The following is an 11,739-nucleotide window of genomic DNA, read 5'->3' on the forward strand; positions in this document are numbered from 1 at the left end:
TACAAACTCCAAGGAGAAGGAAGACTATATGAAGTTGCAACTGTGATAAAGGCATTTATTCACAGAAAACCTAAAATAAAGTTGTGGAAAATGTCTTCAGTGCACACAGCAATCCAAAACAATCTGCCAACAGTGAACAAGTGAAACTGTCTCCGTGGTGGACATGTAACAACAGATGTGAGAAGATGCAGCCCTGAGCTGGCACGGAAACAAGAACTCAAGGGATTGCCAAGTATTGCATAGCGGAAGCTTTTTAAGCCCTGATTCCACAAACACAGACCCATTCTTAACATTTAACAAAGAGTTCCATCAAAGTTGAAATAAATCTTGACTCAAAAGTATGGACATGCCAGATCTGCACAAAATCAGAACCTTACAGAGCTGAAAAATACAAACCAACTGCTACGGAACAAAAGTAACTTGAAGGTTGGAATTCTCCCTGGGAAATCATGTTGTATAAATCCAGGCTGTTAAACCTCAAATAAATTACCACTGCAGAGGATGCACAGGTATGCCCCATCTGCTTACTTCCCTTTCAATTCAAATATATGTGCCTTTTTGCTGACCTTTAATTTATAACCTGCATCTTCATTCTTGGGCATGCTGCACCAGGATGGAATTATACTGTGTGTATCTCCAAAGGAAACCACTCACCCATAGGAACACCAAGCAGATGCTTCACATCCTTCAGATTTTTCTACTCCAGGGCACTGTGACAAGTCACACTTGTTCAGCACTTCAAAATGATCATGACCACATGAAACTCAGAACTCAGGTGCAGCAAAGCCACACTGAAAGACCATTATCCCCGGAAATAAAGAAGGAGAGTCAAAATAAATTGCTGTTATTTCCCTCTGAAAGAGCATTTTAGCCCCGCCTTTAAACTAACCACATCAAAAGGCCTATGGAAAAGACACAATCCATTTATGGCAGGTAACTGTTGAGAGATGATGAAAGTTCAATCAACTGTTTACATAGCTCTACCCTCAGGGTACAGACACCTCTGGCAGAGAAACAACGCTTTCTTAGAACAATAAAACAATAAAAAGCAGGTATTAATTACGGAAATAGTCATCATTGAACTGGTTACCATTTAGAAGCCACACTTCTAAAGCTGTGACCATAACTGTAAATCACCTTCCTTACACATACATTTTCTGATACGGTATTACTATAGGTGTGAGAAGGAGGAAGCTTCCAGAGTACTTTGTCTGATTCACCTTATTCACTTCCCGCTGTAAATAGACTTCCCTTCATGACCAATTATTCAACATTCCTTTATTGCCAGTGCATGACACTACCCACTGCTCGCAGACCAGGGCTTGCAACAAACCCAAAACAATTCTTATGAATTTGTGTCTGGCTCTATCGCTATCATATACTCATGGTTGTGAATATGTGCAGGAATGAATTCCCTGCATCTTGCAGAAGATGGGGTAGTGGGTCTGCTAGTTTGGTAAGTAGATTCAACAGACTAACTGCAACACATCCTAGAGGATGCCAGTTAATTCATACCACATTGTATTAATGCCCAGCTGAAAACTCAGACCCTTAGAGGCAATGGTATAGTGTTGCATCTTACATGCTCAGAATATACTCACACGAAAAAGGGAAGAGCTACAAAATTTGTCCTTTCTTAAATCAAGTAAGAATTTACTTTTACAACCTTAATGCTCTTTCAACATATTGTAACATGCATGTATTTCAACAGAGGAAAAAAATCATAGCTTCAGCACAAAAAACTATTTAACAGTGGCTAGAATATCTCATTCTCCAAATTCACAGGGCAGGTTTTTTTCTTATTTGGAAGGCAAAGAAATACAGATACAAATCCTCAATGAACTCCTCCACCTAGCATCTTTTATGTGGACCATTCAAGCATAGAACACCCCTTTCTCTACCCCAAAACCTAAGTACCAAAATTCATTTTCTCTTGTTCCTTCTTAGTATCCTTCCTCTGCCCTTGCATTGGTCCTTTTCACTGTATCACATCCTCATCTCCTTAGCCTACACTTCTTCCCCCTAGTAGGCATTAGGCAAATTTAACAGTGGCCTGACCTTTCCCACTTTCCACCATGCCTCACTTAGCAGTGTAAGACCAAGATTTTTCCAACAAAACTAGTCAGATTTATTGTCAGTAGCTTTCTGTGGATAAATAGAATTAGTGTGTTAAAACTATTCAGCTTCTATATATATATATATATATGAACTTCTATAATAAATACTGGTACAAAATAAAAGGTCATTAGAGGCATCTTTCTTGATAAGCAAATAAAGTTTTATTAAATCCCAACATTTAAAGCATTTGTTATACCACAATTTACATACTTTCAAATCCACTCTATACTGATTATATAATGTAAGAAATACAACTTTCACAAAGTGATGATACTATTCTATTTTGATATTATTCTGACAGTGATTAATTCCCCTCCGCAAAGAACCAGCCTTCTATAGGAAGAAATATAAATTAATTTAGTTAAGTTCTCCAGATCAAATACATTACACACACAAAATAAAAGATTTACAAAAAAATATTTTAGATAATTAAGTAGCACAGCAATTTTTTTTTTTTCATCTGGAGTACCAAACACAGGTCTATATCAGGCAAATTCAAGTCAAACTGGACGAAGTATAGAAAAAGCCTTGAAGGACAATTAGGGATTGCTGTCTGACAGAGATTTTAGAAAAGGTAGGTTAATTCCTCCGTTTACCAAAAAGAAAGTCAATCTAGGATACTTTCCATTCATAATTCAAAAAAAAGTGAAATAGGAAAAGGCTTTGAAGTGTTTTGGCACAGGAGGAAAATATTTCAAGTCACAACTAATTACCAAGCAAACAAGCTTTCAGAGGGAGACTTAAAGAAAAAAATTACCAAGAACTAAATTGCACTGGGAGAACTCAAATTTATGAAATGATAATATGACCATGTCTAAAAGGATGTGTATGTGCTCCTGAAAGGATACACAAAGATCTTTCAAAACGGGTACATACAATGTAATGAAGAAGTTATCTATGCACCCCTGGGATGGAAGGACCACTTCAGCCAGGTTTTGCACAATTTGGGCAGAACGAAAAGAGAAATAAAAAGGGTACGGGGAAAAAAAAAGAAAAAATTAATACTAGCAACTCACTGGGAAACTAACACCAGCTAAAATTAGTCCCACAAAAGCCTCCTGATACGGAAATTCACTTAATGTCTTCTTAACACAGTAATAACCCTCATCATAACAAAGGAAAAGCTATCCTCCTGGACCCCTGGCCTAGAGGAAACCCTCTGCACTACTAAACCCAGAACAAGGCTTTTAAATGAAGGCATGTTGGTAAATAAACAGAGGGCAACGGGCTATCAAAATTCTCTCTGCAGCAGACAATTTGACACTACACTACACCACGGATGGGCAAGAACCACAGAAGGACCCCATGCAAGTGGTGGACAGTGTTTAATACATGTGGAAACTTTAAAATACTTAAAGAGATACTATTGCACAAGCATGAAAAGAAAGTATACCAAATTATAGGTGCTGGGAAACAGAAATTATCTAGTCTGACTGGTCTGAAAGACTTCTCCGGCTCTTCCACCAACCTTCCAGTGCACGACACATTTACAGCATTTCTCAGCATTCCTGCGAGCAAAACCACAAGATGTTTGTACAGAGGAACATGACACAAAGCCAACTTAGCAGTTCAAAGCTCTGCCCTGGGCAGGGGCTGAAGGGACTGGATGAAACAAAACTTCAAAATTTCACTTGGAGAAAAACTCAACTTTACAAAGCCTATGGTACTCTTCAAATACACCTCCACACACCTCCCGCAAAACTACAACAGGAGTTGCAGACTAAAATATAAGTGTGTCTTGTTCAGCGTCACACAGGAAGGCAGGAAAAGACTGAACACCACAGTTCTGGCCCTGGCACCCTTGGTCTCCCATGTAAGCACTGATCTCTTTGGCCCCACGCTATGTGGGTTTGCCTGAGAGGAACCCGGTACTGGTGAGCAGAAAGGCTGAGCAACAGAAACCCTGTGGCTACAGCTGCAGACTTCAGAGTCAGAATTCCCTGACAAATGTATTGTTCATGGCGTTTCATACAGCAACACTGAGTGGAAGGGGGGGAAGAGAGGAAGACATACAGAGGTAACTTTCATCAGCCTGGACAATATACACACATTAATTTACATCCTGACTTTCTTATATGAACACAAAGATACGGAAGCAAGAATGTTATTAATATCTTCTAACTTGTCAAATTTTCCAGAATGATATTAATTTGTGCTAAGTCTTTCTAGCAAAGACAGAGAAATTCTCCATCCTTCATTATCCTGTAGCAGTTATTCTGCTATGTGCCTATCAGACAACCAGGACATTGATATGCAAATGCTATTAAGAAGAGTCACCTGCTGCAGAATTGGGGTGTTTTCTTCCTAAAAAGCACACCATTTATTTGAAATATTAACACTTTACACAATTCCAAGCATTAACCTATTTGCATCATTTTCAAATAGTATCGCCTTACTCTTACATGAGAGAAATTACAGAAGAGAAATTAAGCATAAAAAAATTTACAGAATTAAGAGAAAATACACTATTTCAGCTTTGGATTTTGTGCTTTACATCAGGAGGTATTGTATGCTCAGACATCATGCTCAGAACAACAGAAGTTATGTTAATGATGCATCTTCTTTCTCATTTGCTTTGATTACAGCTATTTTCAATAATTACTAGATGCCCAGTTATTCTAGGGAAAATGCTTTCAGAAAGACAGATACTTTCACTCTTTGATATCTGTCTCTCCAGCTTTTTAACCCAAAAAACTGAATTTCAGGAACTGATGCCTGGCAACTTACTGTACTGGTAAGCAGCACAGACTGGAAGCCCTAGCGCATGCTGCGGACAGCTAGCAGGATAGATATCCAGTCTCAATAAACAAAACTTTCTCCTTCCCATAACCCTTGTAGCATAAGGCTTCTACAGTTTACATATACTCAGTGGGCACTCTGTAGTCCCTTTTGCAAGACACGCATGAGTGATTGCACTGCAAGAGATCAGAACTTGACCTGCCTGAGATTTGATAAGGCAGCTGCCTGATGGATAATAAACAGTGGAACATGGAGTAAATGCAGGACACAGATATAATTACTAAACATGCACAGGCCACATTATCTCCATGACATCAGTGTTATCTTTAAATGCAGAACCTCATTAATAATGAACCCAAAGAATTCATTTCTTCAGCATTTTAACATGCCCCTGATTTGTTTCATAGGCCCAAAATCAGTTAGTGTTTTCTGCTCAAACTTAACAGAACCTGCTGAAGTCCACCCCAACACATCTTCTCCAACTTCCCTGAAAATGGATTTGCTTTCAAAGCAGTACAGCTAATATACTGACCAAAAAGGATGGCAGAAGTCTTTCAAACTGATAACTCCTCAAGGAGAACGCAGAATTATCTCTGTTATTTCAGCTCTGCTGCCCAGCCTCATGGGTATTCCAAAGTACATCGTCCCCGGGCTCACATAGACAAAGGTGTTCTGCCCAACTTTGTACAAACCAACAAAGAATGGATTCAGAAGATAAGCTCCAGCATTTAGTGGGAAGATCTGCCCTCCATGAGTATGACCAGAGAGAATTAAATTTATGTCTGGTCTCTCTTGAAGGGCCCACTTTGCTGCAATTGGCTGATGAGCTAACAGCACTATTGCATGCTCACTGCTACAGCCTGTGAGAGCTTTTTTTAAATCCATGCCATGTCCTGAGTAGCATAACACATCTGCTTCAATATCATCAACACCAGCCAAGCAGAACCAGTCATCAGTGCTCTTTGGTGAAACAATCTTCACATTCTCATTATGGAGTGGATGAATGTTAAATGATTTTAACAGCTCAAACCAGTTGCTAACATCTGATGTGTAGTATTCATGGTTTCCTGTGACAAAGTAAGTCCCAAGAGGGGAGTTAAGCTCTCCAAGAGGCTCAACAGCAGGTCGTATGATCTCTGCCTCAGCGTCAGTCAGATCCCCGACAATCACAGTGATATCTGGTTTTAAAGCCTTAACCATTCTCACAATCATGGCAAGCTTGGTCTTCCCAACTGTAGGCCCGAGATGGATATCTGAAAGCAACACCACTTTCAGATTATTCATTGTTGAGGGCAGCTTGTGAACTGGAACCTCCACTGAATTCACAGTAGGAGGCTGGGAAGCGTTTAACAGCCCGACAACAGTCAGCACAACAGTCAGTATGACTGCCAAAACTGGTTTCATTGCTGTTCTGTTCTTGTTGCTAGTGCCTGCCTTAGCGCCTCTCCCAGCCAAGAACCTGTAAGCCTGCTCTACAGAGCCTAGAGTGAAGAGGAAGAAGATAAGAATGATATAAGCCCCCAGGCAAGTGTAGGCAGCTAAAGAAAAGAAATAGGGCTCTTCCGCAACAAGAAATAGCAATGTAAAGAAGCTTGAATGAGCCAAAGCTAGAAACATGAACACAGCTATTTTCCATGGCATGAAACAGAAGGAGCTGGAAGCTGAAGACCTGGAGAACGTGGTGACTGTGCTTCTCCAAACATGAAGAGATCCTATTAACATGAGTGCATTAGCAAAAAGTGCCATCTGCAGCCTTAGAAGCCAACGCCGTGTCCCAAGATCAAGTTTTTCCGCCAGATAACTGCGTGATAGCATCATGGAGAAGAAAACCACTCCTGCAGCCACTGCAGCCTTTGCTTCAAGGGGCAGTTGCTTGAAGGAGATCATCTTTGCTTCCTGACAGTTTCCTTCTGTTCTGCAGAAGCCTCCAGTAGGCAATAATGTGGTTATGAAGGGATGCCTTGGGTCAACAAAGCCTGCAACCAGGAACCAGTATCAGCCGTTTTAAAATATTACACACATTCCCTTTTTCCCAGACTGCAGCAAAGGACACTTACTTTGCACATACTACCCAAGACACAGGGTCATGCAGAATCACTATCACAAAGACAGAGAGGAGATTTCCTGACGTGGAATAATCACACAACTGAAAACACTGCATACCGGCAGCCCCCCCTTCCAAGCTCCCTGCTTGCCTCCCTCAGTAATTCCCCCTCCACCGCCCTACTAGCACATGCTACAGCAGCAGTGAAATCCCCACTGGAATGGGAGCTACCAGTTGCCACTGTGGTCCCAGAAACTGCAGATGATGTACGGGCAGATATCCTTGTCTCCAGTTGCGAGTAAAACTTCCCCAAAGCCTCAAAATCAGTACAGCCAGTGAAACCCACATTGTGTTTTGCTACTTGCCTCCTGCTCACTTCTACATCTACAGTTCCCAAGACTCAACACCTGTTTCAGCATATCCAGGTCTAACAGGATGCAATTAAGTTGAAAAGGAATTAAAAAAAAAAATCACATGCTGTGCTCCTTTAAAAGTAAAGGGAGCACTAAGTCTCATGTAGCTCTGTTCCCAGACTGAAAATAAAAAAAGCAAGCATCAGTTCTGTTTGAATTGTACCAGAAATCCCCATTTTGCTCTGTATTTTGCTTAGAGTTCATAGTGTTTCTGTTAATGCCCATTTTTCATATTTCTATTTAAAATAAACCTACTGTTTTATTTTGAACAAAGATGAAAAAGGTTTAGATGGTCTTTCACAACATACAACAGAGAACAAGTTTGAGGTAACAGACTACCTTATTTAAAGCCACGCAGCAGCATATGCTTACTTTCAAAACAGTTCTTGTCTCTCAGTCCACACTTAGCTAGAGAAAAAGTAAGCAACCATTACAGCCAAAAATACCTCAGAACTAGGGCACAAAAGCAACCTTACAGGGCTCTGCAGTGAGCCTGAGCCAAGAAGCCTACAAACCCAAGTTTCCCAGGCTGCTTTATCTGCAGCATTTATTTTCCCAAGCTAATTTAAAAGAATATTAGCACTTCTGTGATGATAGGACCCCATTATATTTTGAGGACTAGACCAAGTTTTTAAAAGATTCCTTCCCACCCACTGCTTGGTCAGGGAACTGTGAGTTCACAGAGAAATCATGCCTGCCAGCCTCTGTTCCTCAAGCCCTCTCAGCTGTTACAAAACTGTTCTTGAAAAACAGTGCTATTTCACACACGTCTCTACAGAAAATAAAGCCAGGAAGATAAGAGGATAAGAAATGCCCTACTGGTTCAAGTCCACAGTTCCTCTAGACACCAGGCCATATTTTGTCTGGACAACAGCAATAAAAACATGCTGTTTAAAGAAACGACACAACCCTGGCCACTGTCTGTGGTCTCCTCCCCACGCAGTCCTCCAGCTGATAAAGCTGCTACATTAGGGATGCCAGAAGGCAAATCCTTGCCCAGTCATTTTCGGATGTCGTTTATAAACCTAACATATTCTAATTAGGCTAATACTTTTTAAAAATCTGTTAAATACCGTCTACTTCTACAATCCCTCATAGCAGCAACTTCCTGAAATTTGCTACATAAAGTATTTCATGTGTTTTAAACTACTAAATCCACCAAGTGTCCCTCTTCTAATACTGCCAGCTTTGGTGAGTATAGACTCTCTGCTCCTCTCACCCACCACCTTCAGAATTTAGTAAGGTGCAGCCCTTAAGCCGCCACCGCCCAGAGACCATACCTACGGTGGCGACCCAACCTTCCCTTTGATAAAGGTCTCCCATGAGGCTGCACTGCTTTTTGCACAGCTTTAACCACCTCTGCACTATTCAGCTGCAACAGCAATCGAGATAACACTAACACTGCTTCAAACCCAAGCCGCTGGCGACAAGGCGCGGCTCCACAACAACTGTGAAGACTGTGAAGGATTTGCCCAGGCCGCTGGCTCGGCAGCGGTGCGGCGTCACACTGGACAAGCAGCAAGAGAGTCGCTGCCGAACCTGGGCAGAACAGGAAAAACTCCTCTCCCTCCTCTCGCACACCACAGGAAGAACAAGCTTTCCCGTGGGATCTACTAATGGAGTGACGGCATAAGGTAACTGCAGCTCGATTCGCCCCCCACCGCCGCCACGGGTGGCTTTGCGAGGCCTTGCAGCGTTTCTCAGAGCGGAGCCTGAAGGGCGGAGGGCGCAGAGCCGGCAGCCGGCCTCAGCCCGCACCTCCGCAGGCAGCGAGCCCTCGGTCACCCCCCGACGGCGGCGGCCCCCTCAGCGCGGCCCGGCGCGGCGGGAGCGGGCAGCCCGCTGAGGGGAGGGAGCCTCCTCCGCCGCCACCGGCCCCGCACGGCGCCCCCGAGCCGCCGCCGCATTAAAAACGCACCGAAGTGACTCGCCTTGCCCCGGGGACGAGAGGAGGCCCCTGCCCCCCGCAGCCGTGCCCGCCCGGCGGCCCCCCGCGCCCCTCAGGGCTCGGGGCCGCCCCCCGCAGCCCCCCGGAGCCGCCGCCGCCGCCGCGCGGGTACCCTCCGAGGGGGGGAGGGGACTCACCGCCGCCCGGAGGAGCCCCGCCAAGCCGGCCAGCGGGAGCAGGAGCCGCAGCATGACGGACGGCGGCGGCCAGCCAGGAAGCGGCGGAGCGGGCGCTCCTCAGCCCGCCGGCCCGCGACACGGCGGCGTCACCTGACTGGCCCGGCCCGGCCCGGCCCGCCCCCCGCTGCCTGGGAACCGCCGCGCGCAGCGCGCGCACCGCCCCTTCCCGCCGGCGCCCGCGGCCCCGCACCGGAGCTCTGCCCGCCCCGCCTCGCTCCGCCCCCCCAGGGCACCACACGGCTCCGGCCGGCCCCGCGCGGGGACTCGCCCCGGCTCCCCAGAGGGGACGAGGGAGGCCCCCCGCCACCCGGGCGGGCAGAAGGGGCCGTACGGCCCCGCCGGCCCCAGGGGCTGGAGGACGCGCCTCCAGCGCTCCGGGCCGGCAGCAGCGGCGCGGCCACCGCGGACCACGACGCCGGCAGGACGGGGTGGAGGTGGGAGGCGGTGCCACGGCCAGTCCGGCCCCGGGCGCCGGCGGGCTTTGGGAGGGGGGCGGCGGAGCCCAGGGCGAGAGAGGAAGGGGCAAAGCCCCGAACGGGAAGGGGCCCGTTCACCCTCCTGGCCGCCAGGGGGCGCTGCTGGCTGACACTGAGCCTGCTGCTGCCTGCCAGCACCCACAGACCCCCTCCTGCAGGGGCGCTCGCCCCCCCCCCCCCCCCCGCTCCCAGTTCCTACCTGCACCCAGCACTGCTCCATCCCCGCTGCAAACTCGGCATTTGTTCAATTTCACGCCAGTGACGATTGCCCACTGCTCCGGTCTATCTAGATCCCTCTGCAAGGTGTCCTGTCCCTCAAGAGAGTCAACAGCACCTCCCGGTTCGGTAGCATAAGCAAACTTGCTAATGGGGCGTTCAACTCTTGCTTGAGTTTTTACACTAACAGATTGTTAATAAAAATACTCAGCAGAGCTGGCCCTAGGATTGAGTCCTGAGGACCACCACTGGTGGCTTGTCTCTAGCCAGATGTAGCCCCAATTCACTGCAACCCTCTGAGCCCTGCCCTTCAGCAGCTCTCTACCCAGCATACCATGAACCTGCTAATCCCACGGCTGGACAATTTGTCCGGGAGGATGCTGTGAGGGACACAAGTATCACAAGCTTTACTAAAACCCAGAAAAAGAACACCCACCACCTTCCCTTCATCCACTAGCCAGGTGAAATGTCAAAACTTATAAACTTACTGAAATGTCAAAAGCATTTAAGAGGGAAATAAATTTTAAAAATGTGAGATAAGAATCCACATTAGTATATTTCTGATGTACTTTCTCCCCACTCTTCCTGACTTGTTTAACACAGTGAGGCAGAGACATAATATAGAGCTTTTCTTTTAACACGTTCACTAAGGATTACAAAGTAAGAATAGACATTTGACAGTTAAATTAGGGAACATTTGCAAAGGACATGCCTGTGATCCTTTAAGGTGACTCAGCTGAGTAGCTGGATTCTGCTGACTACCAATGTGAAATCAGTTTCTGCTGTCACAACTGTCATTCAGCATTACCACGTTACCAATCTCTTCAGCAAAAACAGTGATAATATTGTGTGTGCTGACATCATTTACTGAATGAAATATTAATCCTCCTTACTGGAAATTAGGTTTGGTCCTGTAAAACATTTCAATAAATAAAGTTATTAAAACATATGTCTAACTAGGATGGTCTGATGCAGTTTAAAGTGGTGAAGCCAAAATACATTCTCTTGAGTAAATGAAGGACTGGAACAACTGTGCAAAATTGATTTTGAAAAACTTGTGGCTAGACTGTTCTTTGAGAATTTGAGAAAATGAGAATGCATCACATTCAGAAAAACATATTCTAGCCCAAAAAGAACACCTAAGCCATCTGTCATGGTTTAACCCCAGCCAGCAACTAAGTACCACACAGCTGCTTCCTCACCCCCCACCCCTGGTGAGATGGGGAGGAGAACTGAAAAAGGTAAAAGTCATGGGTTGAGATAAGAACAGTTTAATAATTGAAATAAAGTAAAAATAATAATAACAGCAACAACAATAACAATTGTAAGGAAGAGGAGAGGGAGAGAGAGGAGTAAAACCTAAGGGGAAAAAAAAAAGTGATGCACAGTACAGTTGCTCACCCCCTGCTGACCGATGCCCAGCCAGTCCCCCCAGCAGTGATCGGTGGCTCCCAGCCACCTCCCCCCAGTTTATATACTGTGCACAACATTCTATGGTATGGAATATCCCTTTGGCTAGTTCGGGTCAGCTGTCCTGGCCACGCTCCCTCCTGGCTTCTTGCGCACCTGCTCACTGGCAGAGCTTGGGAAACTGAAAAGTCCTTGA

The 11,739-nt window shown here is 45.4% G+C and overlaps 2 protein-coding genes across 3 annotated transcripts in view; both read right to left on the reverse strand.

The window, feature by feature from the left end:
* GLB1 (galactosidase beta 1) overlaps window positions 1-9,534 on the reverse strand; it is a 46,586-nt gene extending 37,052 nt beyond the window's left edge. Inside the window, exon 1 of the mRNA XM_055710196.1 lies at window positions 9,400-9,534. Within this exon, the coding sequence (XP_055566171.1) occupies window positions 9,400-9,453 (54 nt within the window). The 5' untranslated portion in view covers window positions 9,454-9,534. The remainder of the gene's footprint in view (window positions 1-9,399) is intronic.
* TMPPE (transmembrane protein with metallophosphoesterase domain) lies at window positions 2,257-9,521 on the reverse strand. Of its 2 annotated transcripts, none has more exons than XM_055710197.1 (2): window positions 9,400-9,521; window positions 2,257-6,833 (listed from the first exon to the last, which is right to left on the reverse strand). In XM_055710197.1, the coding sequence occupies exon 2, from the start codon at window positions 6,742-6,744 to the stop codon at window positions 5,428-5,430; it is 1,317 nt and encodes a 438-aa protein (XP_055566172.1). In that variant the 5' UTR covers window positions 6,745-6,833; window positions 9,400-9,521; the 3' UTR covers window positions 2,257-5,427. The 2 variants fall into 2 exon arrangements, with proteins under 2 accessions (XP_055566172.1, XP_055566173.1); XM_055710198.1 differs by lacking the exon at window positions 9,400-9,521 and adding an exon at window positions 7,654-8,967.
* Window positions 9,535-11,739: the final 2,205 nt, after the last annotated feature.

The sequence above is a fragment of the Falco cherrug genome, chromosome 4 (assembly GCF_023634085.1).
Source record: "Falco cherrug isolate bFalChe1 chromosome 4, bFalChe1.pri, whole genome shotgun sequence".
Lineage (NCBI taxonomy): Eukaryota > Metazoa > Chordata > Aves > Falconiformes > Falconidae > Falco > Falco cherrug.